The 25,146-nt window shown below is 41.3% G+C and overlaps 1 protein-coding gene across 3 annotated transcripts in view; it reads left to right on the forward strand.

The window, feature by feature from the left end:
* NAV2 (neuron navigator 2) overlaps nt 1-25,146 on the forward strand; it is a 364,133-nt gene that overhangs the window by 247,184 nt on the left and 91,803 nt on the right. For all 3 annotated transcript variants that reach the window (XM_088175391.1, XM_088175389.1, XM_088175390.1), the window contains 4 exons: nt 14,219-15,323; nt 18,573-18,685; nt 22,022-22,130; nt 24,549-24,944. In XM_088175391.1, the coding sequence (XP_088031517.1) occupies nt 14,219-15,323; nt 18,573-18,685; nt 22,022-22,130; nt 24,549-24,944 (1,723 nt within the window). The remainder of the gene's footprint in view (nt 1-14,218; nt 15,324-18,572; nt 18,686-22,021; nt 22,131-24,548; nt 24,945-25,146) is intronic.

Here is a 25,146-nt window from a genome sequence, read left to right on the forward strand (position 1 = left end):
ATAGCAGGTTATAATTTTTAGCTTTTATTCATCTGTAGCCTTTCCCTCCAAATGCAAATTGTCTTGTTAGTCAATTGTCTGTGTCTTGTGGCAATGAAAGTGCATTAATTCAAACAGAATGCATCAGAAAGGAAAAGGACAGCAAATGGAGCATGGAAGAGCAGTCAGCTACTGGGAAATAAATAACCTAGATTTTTAGAAAGATTCTGTAAATCAGTTACTGATGAGAGCACTGATTTTCTGGAAATCTTGGGGAAAGGATTTGTGTGATATCAAAAATGATAGCACCATTGCAGGAAAATAAGAGATTCTTGGATGGATGCATGTGTTTGATGTGAGATGCACACGTGCTCTTAGCCAAGGAGCCTGTAAAGAGATGCAAATCTTCTCTTCCCCACAGCTGATCTGGTCTCCTCAGGTTTTGGTTTTTTTTCTCAGTCTCCACATGTTGTCTGACACCACTTTCAATATATAGAGAAGGGATAAGGCTTCTCTAGTAAGGATCACTCAGATCCTTCAGTCCTATAGGCACCTTCTTTGAGGTTGGGGCCTGATGGATGTAACTTGCTTTCTGGAGTTAGAGCCTCAGTTTATATGCAAAATTCCCCTTTTGCAGGGAATTTTCCCAAACTCACAGAGATTTCAGGACCCTCATTCCTCACATCATGAAATGATAACACACTGTAGTATGGTTTTTTATTTATTGTCACAGTGATTAGCCATTTATAATTGCAGGTACATTCCAGATAGGGTATTTTTATGTGTGTAATTGGTGTTGCTGGCTTTTTTTAAAGAAAAATGCCATTAAAGTCTTAATGGAATTTTTGTTTTGTGGGGAAATAAGCACTTAAGCTTGTGGGTTTTGGTCTTTTTTTATGTCATCCTAGTCCTTCCATAAAACTGGGGCGTTTTAGTTCTCCTCTGAAGTATCAGAATTACTTAGCCCATGCTTATGTAGGAATAGCTTTGGTTTACTTCCTTGTCCTTTAATATCCTTGAGCACCACAGGTCTACTCTGGCATGGAAGGCATCAGACACTTCCCATGGTCACTACTGAACTCATCTAAATTACAAAAAAATTTTCTAAGGAATGTAGAGAGGCAAATGAACATTACATTTCTGTGCCTGTGTGCAGTTAGTAGTTTCCTTAAGGCCCCACATTACCCTGTCCTTCTAATTGTCCAACAGGATCACCAGATAAAATATAGCCAAAATTTGATTTGCATATGCAATTTAGAATACATAAATCTACTTTTTATCCATGGCAAGGAGGAACAGAATTACGTCCTAGGTAGAGTCAAGAATGAAACTTAAATACATTGAAACACACGAGTTCAGTGAAGACTTTGAGGCAGTAGGTTTTCTCGTGAGTTGATGTCAGTGTTTTGCTTGCACACAGTGGAGAGAGTGTCTTGAGACCTGCTCTGAAAGCAGCCTCCAGTTCTGCAAAATGGTGGGAATTTCTGACTGGCTCTGAACACCCTCATGTACCCACTGTCATCATTGTTCTTCAGGCACTCAGTTTGCATTTTGCAGTCCCAAAAGTCTGATAGTGTTGTCTGGGAATATTCTGATTAATAGTTGTGTCAAGTCTATAAAATCAATGAAGTTATGAAGCTGTAGGAGGTTATCAATTTAATAAGCCACCTCCACCATATTGATGATGTGATTCAGTACTGTGACAGGCTTATGTGCTTTCTTTTTATTTTTTTTCTTCTACTTTGTTCCTAATATTTTATTTAAAATAATCCTACAGAGGGCAGTAGACGTCTGTGGGAAAAATTACACTTTTCCTGTGGATTGAATGTTGGGTAAAATATCAGCAGGAAAAAAAGTATTACCAGACTTTGCCCATTTCTGCTTGAAAGCAAAGCAAGTGTTTATTATTCAGATTTATAAAGAAGGCAGCTTGATGTCACATTTCTCTTAGATAGTATCAGAAAAAGGAAAAAACCCAAGAATACATGCATATAGATTCAGACAGTGAGGTGAAATAAATGACTGTTTTAATAGTGGTGTCTGTATGGGCAGGAGGGTAAGAAAAGTGTATGTTCCTCTCTTGCTCCTTTTATTTTATTTCTTTCAAATTTGGAGTAAACCCTTTTAACTTGGAACACTGTGTGTATTTAAAAACTGTATTTCATATGTAAAGGGTTGTCACTGTGTTCACAAGGATGTGTGATGACAGTTCTATGGGCACACATTCCTCTAGGGGAAATCCTGAAGTCTGGAAATAGGAATAAAATTCTTCACTATGAGAAGAACAAAACATTAGAGAAGCTTGTCCAGAGAAGAGGTCGGATTTCACTTGCTTGGAGGTATTTAGGACTTGCCTTGACAGGGCCCTGGATAACCTCAGCTTATCCAGGCTATCCCCATCTCCTGCTTTCAGGTGAAGGTTGGAAGGAATATCTCCAGAGGGTTCTTGTGACCTAGACTGTTACCACATTTTGATACCTGTATCTATTATTTCCTTTTAAATCTTTTCTTAAGTGTAAACTACTTAAATAGGAAGAGATACTAAGGTGTTTTGAAGGGCAGTTGAGGAATTTCTTTCCTCTTAACTTCTTAACTTTGTGTTATCAAAATAGGACTGACTACCATCAGTAAAATGTTAGCAAGGAAATGTCACCCCCACTGCAGTGAGCAAACTGGTGTATGGTTACACATGCCACATGTGTGCTAAAAATGTGTGCACTCTATATGTAGGCAGTTATATTTATCAGGTTCAAGAGGGCAGGGCATCAAGTTCAAGGGCATGGTTCAAGAGGCCATGGCAGATCTTGTCAGAGCTTTAGCAGGAAAGGCTCTTCAGAGTTAAATCAGTGTCTTCATGTCAACTTTACTAGGAAATCCATTTTAATTTCTCTAAATGCCCTCTTGTAAAGGAGTAGAAAATCCCAAATCTGGAAATGAGCCATTGGAATTTCTACTCATAATGATAAAAATGTTTCATGTTCAATCCTGTATTGATATAAAAATGCATGGCAATACACTCCCATGGCTTGGTTCTGTGTGATACTGAGCTTGTCTTGAACTCAGCTTTGCTTAAGGCCATTTAAAAATGGCAGATTTGGATTATGTCAGACACTCAGATTCAATTTACAAAGGCTGCTTTAGTAACTGAGGGGAAAAACTCTCATCTTCATGTGGAGCAAGGCAAGAAATGTGCATAAGAAGATCAGAACTCAGAGTTCTTGTGGGTAATGTCTTGAAGGCTAAGACATTCAGTAGTGTTCAAATGGGCTTTGAAACAGAGGGATGCTGATAAACCAGAAAGAGCTCTGCATAGATAGAGCTTTGGAAAATCTTTGCACTTTGGTACTCAGAGGGTTAATTTATGTTCTTTGTCTAAAAGAAAGGTTATAAGGTTCCCTTATTACCTACAAGATACCTGTAGTGACATTTATAGTAATAACAAGTCTTCCTTATCTCAATAGATAGTGTGTGGGTATCCATTTCTCAGGAATTTGATATTAGCCCAATTAAGACCATAGATTGGATAGAAATTTTAAGAATGAGGGTGTTTAGCCATTAGAAGAGATTAGACAGACATAATGAGTCAAAATTTAATATTTGCCTAGAGCTGGTGTTCAGACAGAGGTTCCAGCTTTGGCTCAGAAATTACTGAGCCCTTTTGTCTTTAATATCAACATAGATGATCTGGAAAGTTTTCCTGAATGAATAATCTTTCATTTAAGCACATTAAAATGGAGGACAAGTCTTCTTTTGTAGCTTTATGTAAAATGAGATGAAATATTTGACGTTCTGAATGATTGGATTTGGCTCCTGTACCAAGTAAAGGACAATCAAGTGGCATTGCACAAACTTCCATGCTGGAAACATTCTGTTTAACCTCATGCAGTTTTTCCACTCCAAATAAATTAAAAATTACAAAGAGAGACAAAATCCAGGCTTTTGCCTTTGTGCCCAGTAGTAGTGTAAGAACTACAAGGCCCAGAAGTGGTGAAAAAAGAGCTCCGAGACTTAGAAGGCACGACAGAAATTTGTCTTAGAGCATTAATTTTTTTTTTCTGCCCATTTATAGAAGCATTCAGCCTGAATGGGAAAGAGAAGGCTTTTTATGGCTTCAGGTGCAGGGATAGTTATCAGGATAGCTGCAGCAGGGAGCTGGGATGTTGGATGCAATTCCTGTGGCATGGAGCCAGCTGACCTAGTGCTGGCAGAAGGTCACTGGGGTGGCTGAGCAGACTCTTTCTCAATGGGCTGCTTGACAAGGGCAGCTTGTGACAGGACATGGGGGAGTGCCTTTAAAGAGGGGGGGTTTAGATTAGATATTAGGAAGAAATTTTTTATTTCTTTATTTCAGAGGGTGGTGAGGCACTGGCACAGGTTTTCCTGTGGATGCCCCATCCCTGGAAGTGTCCAAGGCCAGGCTGGATGGGGCTTGGAGCAACCTGGGATAGTGGAAGGTGTCCCTGCCCGTGGCAGGGGGTTTGCAGCTGGATGAGCTTTCAGGTCCCTTCCAACCCAAACCAGCCTGGCCTTGACCAGTTACAACAAGTCTTGTGTTTTTAATGACATATTTTACTAATCAAAGACTGGCTAGCCCTGAAGTGTCCAGGTGCTTGGTGTCTTGTAGAAGGGAGAGTTCATACAAACCCCCAAAGTTAGATTTTCCAGTGCTCCCTGCTGAGTGAGTCGCTGCAGGATCCAGTGGCACACAGATAACACAGAAATGTGAAATTTTAAGCCTGGTGTCTCCATCCATGTTCTCTGTAGGCTGAGGATTTTGAGCTGAGGACTCTCTTGCACTGAAGTTGGCACTGAAAAGCCATTGACCCTTTTGGTGCCAACTGCCAGGTCATCACTGAACCTGTTTTTAGCTGTGCCAGGGGATTGGTGCTGGCTCAGCTCTGCGAGGCTGCTGGCAAGGCTGGGGGGGAGGTGGAGTGAGGAAAGTTTTGGAAACCAGGACCAGCAGAAAGATCTTAATGATTCACTTGAGACTAGCAAAAAAAAGTAGAGTTCCTGAGATTGAAAGATCCCAGTGTGTATGGATGAATAAATAGTATATGGATGTCAGAAAGGTGGGAAGTGATTTTAGAATGAAGCAGGTGGTTTGTGCAACAGACAACAGTAAGTTAAAATTTATTTGTTTGTTTGTTTGAGATTTTTAGGTAGCTATAACTTTCTTCGTGACTGAAAATTGTGTTCTTACAGGCTTAGAAAAAATTTCCCTTTGATTTTTTTGAAACAGTTTCTTTCACTCCTATATCCATCTTGGTGGTAGTCTTGAATGATTCTAATAATTTCTTAAGCAATGAATCTAATGTTGAATGAATCTAACATTTACTTTTGAAATGATGACTTGATAAAACTGCAAAATTCACTAAGATTAAAAGGATTGCAAAAGTGGAAAAGATTTTTTATTTTTAAAGAGGCATAAGTCCATAAAATATTAAACCAGTTTGCCCACACTTTCAAATTTTCACTGGGAAATAAATGTGATTGTCTCAACAACGTGAAAATATGATAATTACTTAAATTTAAGTTATCCCACCCTGTAAAAATGTACCAGTGCTTCATTTAGGTCAGACATGAAGCAAATATTATATTCTGCTTAGTGTTTAGGTGCTGCCTCTGTGCTCCTCTGTGCTGGCATTCAAGAGATGCTCTGATTTATTGACCAATGGTTTTCCCTGTAAGTCTGACAGATGTAAAATAAATTTACAGAATTTGTCTCAATAAATCCATTACCAGAGCCGTGAGTGTTTTCTATTGTTCTGCTGTGTGCACTACCAAAAGAAGATGCTGGAGTAACCCTATCTAGTTTTCTAAATAGAATATACATTGAAGATATTTACCAAATGTTCAGGGTGGTTTATGTTGCCTTGAATATAGTACAGTGATCACAAATTTGATGATGCAAGAGTGAAAATGAAAACCCAGAGAGAAAGGAAGGCCAGTGAGGTAATCTGAAAGATGTGCTGTGGAATTTGGTACTTTTGTTAAATTGTAACTTTGAAGTGCAGATACAGCTCCTGGCTTTAACTCTGTTTAAAGAAATGTGCTTAAAATTTTAACAAGTTTGCAGCTTACAGTATATATTTGTAGCATTGCATTTGTAAAGAACACGGGGTCTGTGCTCCGGCTCTGAAGGAAAATCAACTGTACCTGTGTAGAAAACACCTACACCTGAGAGGTGTTCACAAATCTGTTCTGAAATGTCTCATTACAGGGACTTGACCATCTCTTAAACTGTATCCTTTCCAGTATCCATTTGGTCTTAAACGTAGCTATTAAAAATATACATATAAAGCCATTCTGTGTGGCTAAAAATAAGGCATATTTTTACTCTTCCTTGATCTCTGTCCTGTTTATAACAGTCTTAATGTATTTGAAGGCTTAAAATGTCTCCTTCAACCTCTTCTCTGCTAGACTAAGCAATCTTTACTGCTCCATCCTTTTTCTTATAGGTTCCTCATGATAAATCTCTTTTATCTCTTTGATGGTCTCTACTGGCTCCTTTCCAGTCTGTGAGTCTCTTTTAGAGGGGTGCTGGAGCTGGACACAGCACTCCACCTGAAGCCTTATTTTGCTGCTGAATAGCATGGAGTAGTTCAGTTCTTTGTCTTCTGTCCTATGATTCTCCAAACCTCTGGTTCCATATGTGACACTCATAAACCATTTCTGAATGATGGTTTTTTTTTTCCCTTAGTGTCACATTATGCAGTGTGCAGCTGCATTCTGCTGTGCCTCCTTTTGCTGCAGTGCAGTTGCACAGCTGATGGTTTCACCCTTTAAATTTAAGCATTCAGTTTCTTCTTTCTCAGCACACACCTCTTCATTCAACCTCAGTGAATGAAATCTTACTGACTCAAGTTTATTTCTCCAATTTACCAAATGTATTAATGCTGAGAAATTCCCCAGACACAAGGCTCCTGCCTTGTGTCAGAAGGTGACCCTTATAAGAGTCATTAGTGTCAAACAAAATACTCATCTTTGGCCAGCTGAGATATATGTATATCCTGGGGTATTGTTTGCACTCTTTCACTTTTCTAATCCAACGTTCTTTTGAAAAATTGGCTCATCTTAGTAAATCCTCAGTGACATATTTATGTTGGGTATGTGCCCATCAAACAGCTTAAAGACTGTCAGGAAATGGCAAGCAGCATGGCATGTTTATAGGACAAGATATGAGTATGCAGTGAATCATATTTGTGCTTAATTTTACAACTCTTCAGCTGGCTGAATCTAGCATTTAAAAACATGTCCTCTTTACCTAGGCAAAACCTGGCTGAAGGCTTAATCATGGCCGAAGTGGAGCTTTACAAGGCCACAGGACTTTGAATGTAGTTTGTATAAGCTTTAGAAATACATAAAACAAGCCAAAAATGTATTTAAACCAAGTTTCAGGAAAAAAAATACCCTAAAAAATATTGGCCAGTGACATGTTTTTAACAGTATACTTCATGAGGATAAAAAATACTGAGCTTTGAAGTAAAATTTAACTTTGAGAAGCAGCTTCTTGCTCAGTGTACATCTGCATAGCTGCATTGGAGGTGGTGGAACCTGGTTAATTTATACCAGCTGAAGAGCTGGTCCAGGATTTCATGGCCTTTGCAGTGCCTACATGCTTCCTTTTAAAATAAATATTTACAATTTCTCATAAATTTATTACTGGGTGCAGTGTGCCAGAAAAACAGCCATGGAAACAAAGATTCCCTATTAAATCATGGGAAAGCAAAGCAGTGGTGCTACATCCCAGACTTCCCCAAGTGCCAGCATGTTTCTACCACATCTGTAGAAGCCCCTTCTCCTTGGGTAAGAGCATCATTCAGTCTCCCTGGGCCCTTCCATTTGTCTGCTGCTCTGCTTTTTGGCTGCTCCTCATCCATAACCAAATATTCCTGAAGAATCTGTGACTGGCACCAGAGAACTGAAAGGAAGAGGACCCCACCATAAATTGTAGTTTGTGTGTGTCATTTGGTTTTGATACAAATGGACAATATTTCCTGGCTGCAGTTCTCAGACCACTGATTTTCACAGTGCCTATTTCATACAACCTGCAGGAGAGAGGTGTCACAGCAAGGCTGCTAACTGTACATACTGTCCACTCCAGCTAAGTGTAAAATCTAATGAAAGACTCCATAACAGCTTCCTGCCTGGAATTCATTAATGCTTTTGAATAAGTCTGTTATAAGAAGCCTTGGGAGTTTAGATTGAACAAATAGTGAGAAGGAAAAGGAGAAGAATGAACAAGAATGGTATTTGTCTAGTACAAAATGGAGAGTGCAACTTGTTTTGAATGGCACAGTAAACTTGGTTTCATTATTTTTATGATCATCTGACTGGTATGTCAATAGAGGTCCCTCCAACCTTTCTTAGCCATTCATGTCGACAGCATTTTGAATTTTACAGTAACTAAACAAAAACAACAAGGAATTCAAATGTCTTAGTTGGTTATGGCGAGACAATGAGAAAAGGGGCTGCCTGTGCTCCAGTTTTATTTCCCCTCACCTCAGCAAAAATGCTGAGTCTTGGCTAAGTGAACCAGCCAACAGCAGAACTGTTGTTCCAAGCACTGGAGCTCTGTGTGAATGGAGGCAGCTTGACGGAAATGTGGAAGTTGTTGGGGTTTCTGATACATCCACGGGCTTTGCTGAGGTTTTTCAGAGATAGAACACATTTCTGTGAATGTGTGGAACTGCTGTTGAAGTTACAGGGTTTACAACACTGGGATTGAAGAAGTAGATATGATGGAAGGGAAGAAAAATATCATGGACTAAAGGTAATTTTTGTGTTGTGTTACAGTAAATTTAATTCATCGTTAAAGAGGATTAAAATCAGTGGGCAGAAGTTGAAGGAAACAATTCTGCTCAGTTAGAAAGGGTCCTGAGCAACCTGGTCTAGTGGAAAGTGCTCCTGCCCATGGCAGGGAGTTGATCTTTAAGGTCTCTTCCAACTATGGTTCTAGCTATGATTCTAAGGTTTTATCCTCAGCAAAGCAAAGAAGTTCCCTATTGAGGCTTTTCTCAGGTTATACAGAATTTCCTTATCTGGCAATCTCTGCTTTCAAAAAATAATTTCTGTTGGGTTTTTTGTGGTCCAGAATAGAAGAGAGAACAGAAAGCTTCAGCCATCCTGTGGGTGGAGGCCATGCCCACCCCAAGCTGGTTGCTCAGCCAGTGTCTTCCTGCCAGCTGCAGTTCTCCCAGTGTTACAATTGAAATTGAAATGGAAATTTGTGTGGGCCACAAGAATTGTGCTTATTTTGAGGAGGGACTGTGTGCCAGGTCGCTCTTGTTGGGAATGTTCTGCTCTACCTGCTCGTGGTTTGGGTTATGGAAAGATTGGGATTTTTATAGCTGGCTCCTGGCAGGAATGCAGATGTTTCCATGCTTACAGGGTTTGATAAATGATCACTGAAGAAGAGAACAGCTCAGCTAAAAAGTTCTTCTCTGTAAGACTTCATGTATAGTGCTTTGAAGGAGAGTCTTCTGGTGGGTGGATGGGAAGGGCCAAGATTCACCATTTATTCTCCCAAATGGGAACTGATGAAACTGCCACACAGTGGTTTCTGCAGTTCTGACACTGTAATGTCATAGAGCAGAGCTGCTTTTATTTCCTAATTTAGAATCTGGTTCTGGATTTTCTTTTAAATCTATTATCTAATCTATAGGCTGGACTAAAAGATATTTCTCTTCATAAGAACTTACTTTTCCCATAGCTCTGAAATAAAAACTAAAAGTTTGTTCATTCAAAAATGGGTAAAAATGTTGTTAAGTTCTTGACCTTCCTAAGGAGAGTAACTATGAGAACATCCTTTGTCTGTGTGTTGCCTTTCATGCTTATAATGATGGCTTTTGAAAGTTTTCAGTTATAGCAAATCAAAGTCCACTTACTTAGAGTGAGTGTGACAAATGATGGGAAATTGCATATATTTTCTTCTGAACTTATTATAACATAAGCTCTCAAAGACTTCTGTGGAAGAATTAAATCATAAGCCTTCAGATTCTTTTTTTCTTCTTCACAAATGGATGGGTTTGCAGATGCAGTTCAGTCTTTGCAGGAGCAGCTGAAATCAGATTTACCCATGCTACAGTGTGTATTGGCATTGGAACTGGACCACCAACATCTTTTTTAACAGGAACACTAGGAACAAAATAGATTTCAGGCCAAGATTTGACTTTGAAAAGGGGAAAGTGATCATTATTTATTGTAGAGTGTAGCTTGGGTTTGAAAACATTTCTTTTATAGTCAGTTTTAGTTAATGCAGGTTGCTGAAGAAAGAAAATACCTCCCTCACAAAGGAACACATGGGAAATAATAAGCTTATTAATTGAATGCATGAAACCTGCTCCCCTTTTCATGAAAGAAGGGTCTATGCTATGCTGAATAAAACTTTCCCCTTTGCATGCTGATGTGTTCTCCACGAATTGATGTTGCTGCTTCATTAGGAAACCTGCATTTGAAGCTGCATTCTGGCAGCACAACTCCTTTTGCTTACCAAACTTGGCCAGAGGAGTAAAAGAGCCAGCACTTGTTCATAAGGAAGAAACAGAGAATGTGAAAAACTGGTTTTCTTAAGCTGGAGCAATTTTTCATGGAGAGTGTTTTAGGGTGAACCTTTTCCTTCTTGCAGTAACTGTGCATGGTGCAATGTAATAAATCAATCACTTGAGGATGCTCAATTTCCAGTTTCACTGTATTTGACCCAAGTACAAATCAAAATCCATTGTAGTTATGTAAGAAATACCTTCTTTCCTTTCCCCAAGTGTTGCTGCTTAACTGAAGACTGAATATTTTTTATTCATTTCAGGTGCGTAGCATCCAGTATTCACAGAATTCGCTTTGTGGAAAATGTTAAGTAGACACTCTGAAAATTACTGTTGCAATATATTCTATTTTTTTAATGTTACAATCATAGTATTGTCCTAATTCTGGTTCCTCTGAAATCTCTGTAAATGGAGCTGCACTGTGCTCCTCCTACGCCACTGGCAAGGGAAGCAAAATTCACTTCCAGGCAGGAGGGTGTATGTGGGGGCGTTGGGACAAAGAGAACGTTGTGTTTATAAACAAATAAACTGGGAAAAGCATATTTTAGTCAGTGACCAAACGGAATAAACAGATAAATAAATAAATAAATTTCCTGAAAACATTAAAAAATAAAAAGGAGAAATTAAGAAGTTATGGATTTTGCTGGGAAATAAGTTCTGAGCGATGCTTTGGGATTTGGAAAACAAGCCATTTCACTTGATCCAAGCCAAGCATTTTTTTCCAGAGGTCTGTGAACTGGAGAGCTCATCTGTGCTGTTAGGATGTAGCTGAGGTCCCAAACCAACCAACCCCTTCCATTCACTTCCAGAAGAATGTGGGGCTGGTCAGAGCCCTGTTTTGATGCGGTGGCCTCTGCTGCTGTGCACTGACCTAACAGCCAGCCCAGTGTCTGAGACAGGGTCAGACTCAGCCAGGTTCTGGACCTGGCTCTCAGGTCCCTCTTGTCTCAGGTGAGTGACTTTGTGTAGGCTCTGAGAGCTGGGAATGCAGTCTGGCTTTGTTCATCCCATACACACGTTGCCTGTATTGTTCTGTTGTGAAGCACCTGTTTGAGGAGGCAGATTTCTTTTCTAAGAAATCCGCTCAGTTGTCTGTGTGCTCAGACCCCGAGCTGAGTTTTTGTACCTGCATATGTTGTACTAACAGGGTGTACAACCAGCTCTTCTACTTCATGGATATAACCCTTAGTGGTCGTTTTCATTTTGTCACCCTTCTATTGCCCCAGTCCTGTTTTTCTAAGCAAGTGAAGTGAAGGCTTCCCTGTCAATATTGATCAGTACATTCGGTCCCTCCCTCGACCTGTTTGCAAATCCATCCTAGGCATGTTCATGAATCCCAGACAGCTCTAATGATTTCTGGGAGTGGTTGTTCTTAGTGCTGAGATTTGTTTAGCATGATGAGGCCAGAAGACATGTGGATTAGGAGCTTAGTGTTGAAAGTACTGTCAATCTCTAGTTCCTACAGCAATATCTCAATACTGAGATGGGATATTACTATTTTTAAAAATAATCTATACAAATTAACTGTACAGTATGCACAACTGGGATTTTCATGAAGCTTTCACTCCATTGCTGGACGTCTTCTATGGAAGGCAGGCTGAGACAAAGGCTTGCTTGTTCTGGGTGTGCAAAAGGAGCCTGGTGCAGTGTGGGGATGGGAAGTGCACTGGGATGAGCAGGAGGACTTCAGGAAATGAAAACAAAAACAAAGCAGCAGTGTACGGTAAGAGGCATGAAGGAAACAGCAGTGGTGCAGCTTTTGAAAGCAGAGGGAAGAACTTTGCTGGCACCTTGTGAAGAGGTTGTCACCTTCCTTCCCCTCTATGTCTGTGTCAGGGCACTGTGTCAGGTCACTGCTGCTGTTTGCACTGGGAGTCACTGGGACTCCTCTCACCGTGGTGAAATCCCTGGAAGTGCTCAAAGAAACGTGCAGGTGTGGTACTTAGAGGGATGTGGTTAAATGGTGGACTTGGCAGTCTGGTGTTAATGCTTGAACTTGATCTTGGTTGTCTTTTCCAACCTCTGATTTCTATGCCATTATCTTTTTGGTCCTCCTTAACCCCTTGGGCTGAATTCAGCAGGCTTGAGCAGAGCAGCGAGAGGCCAGATGGCATCACTGTTTGGGATATTTGGTGGCTTGATTTTCCTTCTGTGCTAGAGTAAAGCAGGAGTAATGCCCTGGAAGTCAGCAGGCTGGCACAAGTTTAAAAGCAGTGTGATTCCTGTCTGTGTCTGTAATCCAGCTCCTGATTCCTTCCAGCTCCATGTGGGTACTTTGCATAGGAAAAGCCCAAGGAAAACCAGCCAGTATAATAGTTACTGGTTAAGAGTCCTGAAAACCTTCTGACTTCAGTAATATTTTTTAAAGTATCATTAGTTCCTGCTATTCCACTTTGTCCATAACCATGTGAAATGGCTGAGTTTATTACTAAGGAGTCTCTAATACTCTTAGAAACCTGATTCTGTGCTAAGTCAGGAAGATGTATGTGACTTAAATCTTCGGTAGATCTGGTTTGGCTCACAGGAGGGAGGTTAACAGAGCCGTATCTTCAGTGAGCAACTGAAAGTGAAGCAAAGCAGTCCCTGTGTGGCTGCAGCAGCTCGTGATTTACAGGGCTGGATTCACAGGGCTGCTCCTGCTGCCGAGAACGCACGCTCTCCACTGCTGTTGATTTTTGAATTAAAAAAATGCAGCTCTGTACACAGCTTACTTTCGTGCTAGAGGGCAGGGAAATATAGGTAAGAGCCGTTAATCCCCAGCAGGCTGCTGGGCAGGCGAACAGACACAGATGACAAAATTTAATTGGAAACATGAGCAGTTTAACAGAAAACACATTTGTGATAATTGAGAGAGTAACATCTCCAAAAGGGAAACTCTGCGAAGAGAAACTGATTCAGAGGAAAAGTGGCCACTGGTAGGTGAGTGTGATTTTTCAAGCTCTCTTCGGGCTCGGAACTAATTTCTTAATAAGAATAACATTAGGAGGAACTAACTAAATAAGAGATTTGTTTTCTCTGTGGGGGAGGGCTGTACAGTTACTGCCACAAGTTTCTCTTGCAGCTGTATTCGGATATGTGGTAATACTTAATTTAGGTTCTTTGCAAAAGGGTACAATTGGTTATTTTTGTACATGGAGTTTTCTTCTACCTTTGTGTTATGAAGCTATTACCACCCCCACCCCCAACAACTGAACGGACTTTAGTTTTACTTTTTTCCTTACTCCTGCATTTTTTTTATGTTTGAGGTTTTTCTAAGAATCAAACTTGGACAGCAAGTATTTTGCCAAAAGCAGAGGGAACCCTTAGTTACAAAATAGTGCTGTGTTTTTGCTAAAAAAAAAAATATGGAAAAGTATTGTGGACTTAATAAGGGAGAGCACATTGCAGAACACATTTTGGTTTGAATTGGAAGAGATTCTTTTTCTTCCTTCTTTTGCTTGAAACAGCAAGTAAATGTAAATTATACAGTAGGAGCTCATTGCTGCTCTGCTGGGTAGGAAAAGAAAACTGGCTTTTATTTTCTGTGAGTTTCACTGATACTGAAAATGATGTTTCACTGATACTGATGTGTCTTTTTAATGTTATCAGTGTGAAATTCTTGATGTTGTTTCATTACAGAAAGACTCTCATAGTAAATCTAATACCAGGTACTACTCTGTTGTTTTTTTGGGTTGTTTTCTGTGTTTTTTTTCCAGAGCCTGCAGACAGCACAGCCTCCCAGCCCACAGGAATGAATGAAAATGTCTCATCCTCAGTTCAGGGCTGCGGCAGTGCTGTTCCTTGCAATAACTCCTCAGCCATCCCTCAGCCCAGCTCTGCTATTAAACCTTGGCGCAGCAAGTCCCTCAGTGCCAAGCACACAGCGACGTCTTCCATGTTATCCGTGAAGCAGCCGGCAGTGGAGCCTCCAAAGCCTCCCTCAGAAATCGCCAAAACAGCTCCCAACGGCCAGAAATCCATGCTGGAAAAACTGAAACTCTTCAACAGCAAAGGCGGTTCCAAAGCAGGAGGGACAACACTGGAGTGTCCGGGCTCTCGGGACAACAGCTGTGAAAAGCTGGAGACGCTCCTCAGCTTTGAGGAGAGTGAGGAAATCGATGCCACCAATCAGAATGTGAACAATCCGGGATCAATGTCCAGCAGCCCCAAAATTGCACTCAAGGGAATCGCACAAAGGACTTTCAGCCGCGCTCTGACTAACAAGAAAAGTTCTCCAAAGGGTAATGAGAAGGAGAAAGAGAAGCAAAAAGAGAAAGAAAAGGATAAAAGCAAAGACATTACAAAGAGAACATCCATCACCGAGAAGTTGGACCTGAAGGAGGAACCTAAAGAAGAACAGGCAGCACTAACAACAACGACAGAGATGCCAAAAAAGTCCTCCAAGATCGCCAGCTTTATCCCTAAAGGAGGGAAGCTGAACAGTGCCAAGAAGGAGGCCTCTGCCCCTTCGCACAGCGGAATACCAAAACCAGGAATGAAAAACGCCACAGGGAAATCCTCAAGTGCCCCTGCTCCTGCAAAGGAAGGCGAGAGGAGCCGTGGAGGGAAGGCCAGCTCGGGGCTCTCGCATCAGAAGTCCCAGCTGGACAGCCGTCACTCCAGCTCCTCCTCCAGCCTGGCCTCCTCCGAGGGCAAGGGCTGTGTCGGGGGCCTGCACAGCAGCAGCAGCAGCCAGGCTGTGAACGGGCCCACGGTGAGCACCCACAGCACGGGCAGCAACACGGTGAGCGTGCAGCTACCTCAGCCCCAGCAGCAATACAGCCACCCCAACACCGCCACCGTCGCGCCCTTCATGTACAGGTACGGGGCTCTCCTCTCCTCGGGGGGCTCAGGGCAGTGGGCTGCCCACGAGGGACGTTCTGCACTCTTTCAGGGGGGTGGAGCAGCGAGGTAAATGCTACATCGTGGAGAAGTTTCTTGCTTCGAGAGCGTAGGCAATTCATGCATTTGATGGTGAAGGCTGTATGAGAAGTTGTGGTAGACAGGACGGGGATAATGGTTGTATCCAGCCCTGCTAGCAGGAAGGATGACAATGTGAACGCCTCCTTGACCAGGTGCTGCTCTTCCAAGGGGTACAAGGACGAGTATCAGGTTTGTTTTGAGCACCATAGGTTTGAAAGTTGTAACAATGCCAAGACACACTCGGGGTCTTCGTTGTGGCTGATGGTGATGGACCTGCCTCACTATAAGCAGGAGTTGGAAATTAAAAATAGGAAAATTAAAATAAGAATCCTTTCATTTAGGTAAGACCAGACTAGACATCTGTGCTATGGTATTTGTTAACCCAGAGATAAGGAAAAGAGCAGCCAGATGAAGTCACAGCTAACCTCTGTTTAGTCCATTTTCTGTTTGAAGCACCTTCTTTTTGACAGTGGCAGTAGAGGATACATAGGGAAGCATCCTAGAGATAACAGGGAAGTAATGAGAGGGAAATTAGTAGCAGAAATTCTTGAGACATAGCATGACTGGGACACAAGAAATTTCTCAGTCAAAGGATGGGCTTTTTGGTTTGGGCAGCCATCCCATGGAGGTTTTTTGACACTGCTTAGCTTTTTCATAGGAAGAGGATCCAAGTGTTTGCTCTGTTTTCATCATCTTCTTGCTGCTCCTGATCTGAGAGACCTTTCTCACCTCCTTCCCTTCCTTAAGATGTGTCCTTTCTAGGCTAAGGTATCCTAGCCTCTTTAGTTTTCACTTGTAGAGATTTTGTTCATGATCTTTGGTCATTTGTTGCCCTGTCCCATGGTTTTTTCATCTCTACTCTGCACATTTTTACCTTGGATCTCTTGGCAGATGCAACATAAAAAACTGGTTGGTCGCATTTTTTAAATAAGAGTGAATGTCAATGGAATGAACCTGAAGGAAAGAGATGCCAAAGGCCTGTGTAGGAATGCAGAATGGGAAGAGCACCCTTGAGTCTTCTGGTCCCTATGAGAATTCCCCCTGTGTATATGGAATTAAATGCCAGGGGACCTGGGAAGCAGAAATTTTTGGAGATGGGTTGTTAAGTTTATCACTAAGAGTGTCCCCTCATTGTTGGTACTGATCTTAGTCTGAACACAGATATCATCTAAAGTGTAAAAGCAGATGCAGTCCATACATTTTTTATAATCTATACATACTGATAAACTCCACACAGTATTTATTTGACCTTTTACCAAAACCAGGAATGAAACTACCTGATGGCAGCTGGAAAATTGAAAAATAGTGTTTGCTTTTCAGCACTGGAGGAAAAAAGGCCAAACTCTGTAATCGTGTTGGCTTTAAAAGGAAAGAGAAAAGTCAGATCATATTGGTTTTCAAGGCAAACATAACACATTATTATATTTACTACCCAGACATTATTTCAGTCTGCAAAATGGACTTGTTGATGCATTGCAGTAGAAGGCTCAGGTGTTTTCTGACATCAGTTAAGGCAATCTGTGCTTTTCAGCTGCTTGTTGACTTTTTGTTTGGGTTTCATGGTTTGTTTGTTTTTTAAAGCAAAGGACATAAGAAATTGTCCTGCGTTTTTATAGGATTGTTATGGGCAGAAATAGAGCTTCAGACAGTTTATTAGAGAAGCCTTCCCATTGAGTCAGGAGGTGCAGAAAGGATCCCCTTCTTTTCTAAACTCCTCAGAGAGGAGTCCTCGATGCAGCTGGATCCAGACTTAGCACCAGACTTTGTCAACTTTGTTCATGTCTGAAGGATTGTATAGGTGTAATTGAACTTCATATAACTCAGCTGTCCTGTAGGATTAAGGATGGCAAACCAGATCTATTTATATGAAAATAAGTGATTTATTTTAATAATGATTAGACTAATAGTTCTCAATTACTACACGACAAAGGTAGCTGTGATTACTAGTATAGTATAATTCACTATTTTTGAAACAGTATCAAAGGAATTATGTTAAAATTATATTAAAAACAATTATTCAGTAGAGATTAATGTTATTCACCCATACCAACAACTGTGGGCACGTCTGTTTTGCTCACCCTCCAGGATGTCCCCACTCAAGAGAGGGCTCTGCACACACTCCAAGGAGGGCTGTGTTAGAAGGCCTTGCCATTAAAGAGTGGGATTGGGCTTTTACAGTATAAAGTGACATCAGTCATGTGTGTCCTGGCCAGCTGTGTCAGCCCAGCATCTCTAGTTATCAGTGGTATCATTGCTGGTTCCTTTATCAGGTGCTTTACCAGCTCTGCCACATCTTCACCTCCCTGTCAGGAGGCTGAACTTTGGGGCTGATGAGCCAGGCTGGTTTCAGCATTATTCAAAAGCAGCAAGAGGCCCCTTCTCCTTCCACCACAGACAGCTCTGTAAACAGGCCACTGTTCCAGTTGTTTTACCCCCACTCCAGGCAGAGCATCGTGCTACAAGAGTCGGGTGAAATTAAGAGTATTGCAGTAATAATTCCACACTGTGTCTTCACTTTTTTACAGCACTTACCCTTGGGGCAGGAGAATTTCCAGCTATCTGCTGGTGTGGCTCTATGAGCAAAACATGGCACAATTAGTAAAGTGAAATGAGTTACAATATCTTACTCTGTCAAAATCTGTCAATAGATCCTTTCATCACCTTTCATTACCTGGCAGCCATAATATCAGACAAAAAATTGGAGTTTGAAGTTGGTTTTGCCCAGTCATTTCTTTAAAAATGGAAGTGATGCTGAAGGGAACCTAGCAGGAGTGTACCATGCCATCACATGCTCCCTGCTTTATCTTCATGAAATACAGTTTATTGGAGAGGATCAGATTAGCCACAACAACTGATGTTATTGATAATTAAAATACATCTGGAAATCCAAGTGTTTTCAGACCCCATCTGATGAGCTGTGAAGCCTGTCTTCGACTATGAATTTTTTATTTTTTACAGCTGAATGCTTGTTTCCATTTCTAGGACATAATTCAACATGGGACTAATGAATTATGTAAAATCAGTCTGCTGGTCTGTTCTGGAGAGTGGGACAGAGTGGCTGATGGCAGGTGCACTCGTCTTGTTTTTATCCTTGAGATACTTTGGATGGAGAGTGGCTGCACATCCGTGTTTTGTTTTGCTTTCCAGATCTCAGACAGACAATGAAGGGAACGTAACAGCCGAGGCCAGCACAGGAGGGGTCAGCATGGATTCTGCTCTTTACATCAAAAGTGCCCAGCCTGCCCTCGAGGACCTCTCAGGTAAGTCTTGCAGCATGACCTCTTACTGCCTGTGGTCTGCTTAAATAAGAATGGGCTAGAGCAAGTTGATTTTATTCCTAATGCTTTAGTTCCTAATAACTATATATCTTTCAGCTCTTCAGCAATGAAAGCTGGGTGTCAATAATTGGAACTCTAGGTGCTTAAGTTCAGCACAAGTGTGCTCCCTAAATTTCTTGAAATCACCAAGAATTCTGCCTGCTTAATGTTTTTCTAGGAGATGTACAGCATTTTTTAGGATTAAACTACTATAAGGATCCTAAGTATTCCCAAGCATTTAATATGCATTCTTTAGTTTTAAAAACTTCATTTTGGAGCTGACAGAAGGGACTGTGTTCATTTCCTTGATGTTTTGGTTTGGAGGAACCTCAATATCACTCACATGAATCTGTTCAGTTTGAGAAATAGCCTTTGCAGCAATAGGGCACCAGAATCCAGCTACACTCTATTGTGTCCAGCATCCAGAAGCTGAAATTGGTTGTGGCTAGAATATGAGCAGTCTAAACTAGAAAGTACCTGGTATATTTATCTAGAATTCCTGCTACTGTAAGAAGTATATGCTAGTTAGCAAAAAAAATAAGCTTATTGATATAACAGAGTGATTTTCAGCAACCATATTCTGTTAGAATCTGCCAGATTCTGTTAATGTGATCTAAAACATGTTTTTGAAGTCACAGACTGATCTCCTCCTTTCCCCATTTGAGCAATATCTGTGATTTTGCTTACTGTGTGGTATTGCAGGATATGTCATCTGTAGAATATCTCAGTTTTTTGTTATTTTCTTTTTTTCCCATCTACTTAGTCTGTCCCCCAGTTTATTGTGGAGTTTTAAACCAAATGCCCTCCTTGGAAAAGTGATGTGGCTAAAAGTTTCACAGTGAGACTAATTTCATACTGCATTGCATATTCTATCAGTGCTGCCTTTATACCTGTGTGCTGATGGCAAAGGTGAGAGGCAGAGTCACTGGTGAGGAAAAGGGCTGCAGGAATGCCTCAGTGAACATATCTGTGTGTACAATTTATACACAGGTGGATTAAGTACTTAAAAGGCAGATAAAAGGCACAAGGGATAAAATTTTTCAGTTGATATTTAAAGATGAGAGTTGCAAGTAAGAAACACAGTGTCCAGCTGCTTAAACTTTTTCATCATTACCTCTTAAATCATCATGTTGGCTGGGCTGGATGCATTTCAGTCTGCAAACTGAGAAGTGTTTCTAGAACACAAAACATCTTCAGTCTTTAATGACAGATGTTATGTAAGTACAAACTGTTACTCAACTAGAATATGTAAGTTTTGGGATCCAGAGGCAGAAGACAGCTGACAACCTCAAACAAGGGAGATGCAAACCCCAGCTGTGCACAGCCAGACCAGACAGCAGCATCCATGAAGGGGCCTTGGGGGAAAACAGAGCAAACTAAACAAAATAGTCCCTCAGCCCAAATGAATTAGAAGAAATAAGGCACAGATACCTTCTCTCCCTGCATAGCAGATATTGATGCTGTTAATTTAAAAGTGCATATAAAACAAAGGAGAACATAGGTAGGGAAAAATGAAAGCAGAATTGTTTAAGGATGCTGCTTGCTCACGAGGATCTGAGTGATTTCAGAATTAAGCTCTAGGGGCCAACTACCCAATATCTGTCTTTTAAGCATAGTTACAGTTCAAGCAGTGGAATGTAATTTAAGTGAAAATTTAGCATCAATTTAGGTGTAAGAGTGATCTCAGAAGAAATTGGCTTAGTTTGTCTCCTGTGTGTTTTCCTAAGAAGTTACCTACCATTTGCCTTCACATCTATGAAAGAAATGATCTGTAAAAGAGCACTGACCTTTGTTAAGCTAAAGGCCTATGAATATTTTATGTTTCTTACTACAAAAATGTGTAGATCCATGAGTATAGAGAATGTTTTCTGTCCCAGAGACCCACTGGCTAAAGTAATCAATCTTGTTAGGTGGATGTTTCCAGACCAGCCAGACCATAATTGTTTGACCCTCTGGCTTAAGTGAATTGTAACTCAGGGAGATGATTTCCCAGAGAGTAGAGACAGATTAAAAGAAAAATGCTCCCATGGGCACTAAGCACTTTGGCCAGTAGTTTGTAGCACTGCTGCTTTGTAGGCAACAAAGCCTGCAGTGAGTGGGTTTTTCTGTGCCACCAACCTGGTATCTTTTAGAAACATGAAATTTAAAGCAGAGAATGTAGAATGTTCAAATAACAGCTTTTTTATCTGGTTCCTCTCACTTCTGATGTGGGCAATATATAGAGATATATCTAAACTAGCAATAGTGTGGGTGCCCAGCATCCTGGCAGCTCAAAAATGCATCACTTGAACAGAGAAGACTGATACAAAATGTGAAAAGTTGTACATTTGCTGCAGTATTTTCTTTTGTCATGAGTTGTAAACCCTTTAGAATGAAATAATTTCCTTCTGTGCCCAACAGAAGCTTTGTGACAGTTTTTTGGAGGTTTTCTGTTCCAGCTTTCAGCTTGCAAAGAATAGGCTGGCACTACTAGAATTCACTTCTCGTCAGCCTCTTAGAGGATTTAACTCTATAAAGCTGAGCTGAGGTAGCAACCAAAACATTTCTGAAATGACAGCTGAGAGCACGTAAATAAATTATGCTGAAGCACTAATTAAATTATTAATTTGATAAAATGGAATTATGCTGATGCAGTAGGAAGACTTTTTTTTTTGTGTACATAAACTCTACTTTTAAAGAGCAAGGCACGAATGTCTTTTAGAACAAAGTATTTAAAGAACAGGATAATGCTATGAAAGCTGTCATCCCCCAGCTTGGTGTCATGTTGTACATTTTAGGAACAGTAAGTGTGTTGTGATGTTGACAAGCGAAAGCTTTTTACTTTATTTTACCTGAAACACTCATCATGGAAGCTCCCACCCAGGCAGCACGGTTTAGTTTATGGAAAGCTGTTACTGTAGGACAAAGAAGGTCAAGTGAAAACACAGCATTGGAGAAATTGCCTGTGTCAGGTTAATGTTAATTTTGTCAATATATGAGATGGAAAGGGTGGTATTGATAAAGGGTATATTCTAATGAGGTTGAAAGTTAACCAGAATTTAAAGTGGGTCATACGGGAAATGACAATACATCAACACCTCCAAGGCAGCCTGTGCAATGAGGGTAACCCTGCAGAGCTCCTTTCAATCAGGATGTGATGACAGCAGCTGTGGAATCTCAATCCTAACCAGCTTAGAAACTCAGAAAAAAGTGCATTTGTGTCAGATTGAGGCACAGGTGGCAGCTCAGTTCTGTGCTGTTCCCTGCCTGGTCCTTGCTCATGGCTCCCTTTCCCTGCAGGAGAGGATGCAGAGACTCGGCGGCTGCGAACTGTGAAGAACATCGCTGACCTGCGGCAGAACCTGGAGGAAACCATGTCCAGCCTGAGGGGAACACAGGTCACCCACAGGTGAGAGCACCCTGTCCATCCTATGGGGAACACAGGTCAGCCACAGGTAAGAGCACCCTGTCCAGCCTGCAGGGAACACAGGTCACCCACAGGTGAGAGTACCCCTGGGCTTGGGAGCAAATGGAAACCACTCTGCTCTTACTTTACATCTCTTACACCTGGCTGGGTTACATCCTTAGCAAAATGATTCACACTGACAGTGGGAGATACTGATCTTGTAATTTTTGTCTTTAATGCACAGAATTTGAATAATGTTTGCTGGTTATTGAGATGTATGAAGAGGAATTGATGGGCTGGGGTGTGTATTGACTCAAAGGTCAAGAATAATCACTACTTGATAAATGAGGGAGGTGATGTTTGAATATAAGTTACAGTTTAAATGTTTCTTCTTACTGTTGAGTAACTTCAGTGCATTACACCTCTCTCCCCCTATGTGTAATATTTTGTTTAAATAAGAGGTGAACTGTGCTTGACCCACATTATCAAGTGCATAACTTAAATTCCTGACCAGACTTCGGACAAACAAATTTTTCTAATATTGTTAGTCATCCCCTGAATGTAACTGCTTTTTCTTTGTAAAGCAGCGTTTGGAAATCTTCAGCAATATTTAAAATATGCCATAATTAAACAAAGATTTCTATTACATTTAAACATTATGTGAATTAGATCTTTTCAGTGTTGAACAGGAAGTTTGGGAGAATAAGCTGTTTGGCCCCTGATGAGGTTGGGGTCCTACCTAATGCTTGGTGCCTTATGTTCCCCAGTCCTAAATGAGTTTATTGGGAGAATGCTTTGTGTTTTGGCTTTGCATCTGAAACTGAAGCTGAGCTTGGAAAGATGAGCTCCCAAAGCTATTTTTCTTTGCAAACTTCAATTAATGTGACATCTCTTCATGTTTTAATTACTATAACCAGAGAATACGAAGGTTTTTGCAGTTTGCACATAACATTACATTGAGAATGGTACAATGCTGTTTATTCTTACTAATACCTATTATAAATAAAAAAAAGTAGCACTTAGTTGAGCGGGAAGGGAAAAGAGGAGTTTGTGTGGGTAAGAGAAGTTGCACTGATAGATTAGCTGCAAATAAATTAGCTGCAGCTCAGCTATGAGTATTCAGGATGTAGTCTTGCAATCTGTGTACATCACCTGAAAACTCATGGTGTAGTCCCATTTTTAGGGTTTCATAAATAAATATTACCAATATTTTAAAAAATGCACAGAACTCATGAATATATGAGAAATTTATTGTTTTTTCTGGTTTGGGTTTGAACATCTTCAAAGCAGTTCATATTTCATTATTTGTTTGTTAATATAGAAAATATAATCTGAAGGAACAAAAACTGGCCTTTCTTCTTACTTTTCATTTATTCCTCTTCATGGTATTGAAATAGCTTCCATTTGGTGCTGGGCACATCTCCAGAGTGAAAATTATCATGAATGCAGACAATGAAAGGAAATATATCAGAAAAAAATAGAACTTCAGCAGGTTTTCTTTTAGTCAGCTCACTATCCCACCCTTTGCCTAGACTGGCAAAATGATGGTGCAATGGAGTTATGTGTGCTTGAAGATGAGAAAGTTACACTTTGATACAGTAGATAATTCACTAAAAAGTCCTGCTTAAGTCTTCTCATGTGTGTGAAGAGCAGCTGGTGGCCTGGGTGCAAGAGTCTCTTTGGGAACGTGGGAGAAGGACCTGAAAAGTGAAAAGAAAGGATGTCCCCAAGTGTTGTATTACAGCAGTAAATTGTTAGTGCTGTTATGTACAATCAGTAAGTTGGTGAGTGTTCAGGGCCTTGGAAGCACCTGGAATCTCACAGCATTCCATGTGAGATCCACATGTGAGCCGATGTGTCTGATGCCTCAGAGTGGCTACCTAGAACAGAGGCTAGACAAGATTAATACAATAAAGTGAGTATTCATTAAAGGCCTTCATATATAAATAGCCATCTAAACTAGCAATTGTGTGGGTAACTCAAAAATGCATCACTTGTACAGAGAAGACTGATCTAAAATGTGAAAAGTTTCACATTTGGGCAGTCAAAGCCTCTGAGAGGGGCTACACCCAAGATGGGTAGTGGTCACGAATTTTTCAATTATAAGTTTGGTCCATTTACATATCAGGGTTTAATTCTCCAATTACAACTTCAGCTAATGAAATCATACACCTCCAATTTGCCCCATCCCAAGTCACTTTTGGTTATACTTTTCGGGGCCTGAGGCTGTAGGGTATCCTTGAATTTCATGCCTGGAGGGATTGTTTTGTTTGACCGGCATGTGAAGGGAGGTAACTAACGCTCGATATGGAGTTCATACACTAAAGTATACACTTTATGAGTATACAGTATAAGTATATAAGTACAGGATTTGAAAATATGAAAAATAAGATCCTAAGGCGTCGCGTCTCTCCTTCGCAGCACCTTGGAGACCACGTTCGACACCAACGTCACCACCGAGATCAGCGGCCGCAGCATCCTGAGCCTGAGCGGGCGGCCCACGCCGCTCTCCTGGCGCCTGGGCCAGGCCAGCCCGCGCCTGCAGGCGGGCGACGCGCCCTCCATGGGCAACGGCTACCCGCCGCGGGCCAACGCCAGCCGCTTCGTCAGCGCCGAGCCGGGCGCCGGCCGCTACCTGTACTCGGCGCCGCTGCGGCGGCAGCTGGCCACGCGCGGCGGCAGCGTGTGCCACGTGGACATCGCCGACAAGGCCGGCGACGACGGCGACCTCGAGGGCATCGCCATGGACGCCGCCGGATACATGAGCGACGGCGACGTGCTGGGCAAGAACATCCGGGCCGACGACATCACCAGCGGGTGAGTGATGAGCGCCCCGCTCCGAGGGGATCTTCCCTGCCCCTCGTAGCCCTGTGCTGGCGCTGTAAGGCTGGGGAGGTGAAGATACACAGCAACACACATTCCTTCTCTTCTTCTCCTCCACTTGGAAGAAGTGGTTTATTGGAGAGGCAGACATGTTTTTATAGACTTGTTCACAGAACCGAAGGATAGAACAAGCTCA

This window comes from Sturnus vulgaris, chromosome 18 (genome assembly GCF_052056855.1).
Source record: "Sturnus vulgaris isolate bStuVul1 chromosome 18, bStuVul1.hap1, whole genome shotgun sequence".
Taxonomy (NCBI): Eukaryota; Metazoa; Chordata; class Aves; order Passeriformes; family Sturnidae; genus Sturnus; species Sturnus vulgaris.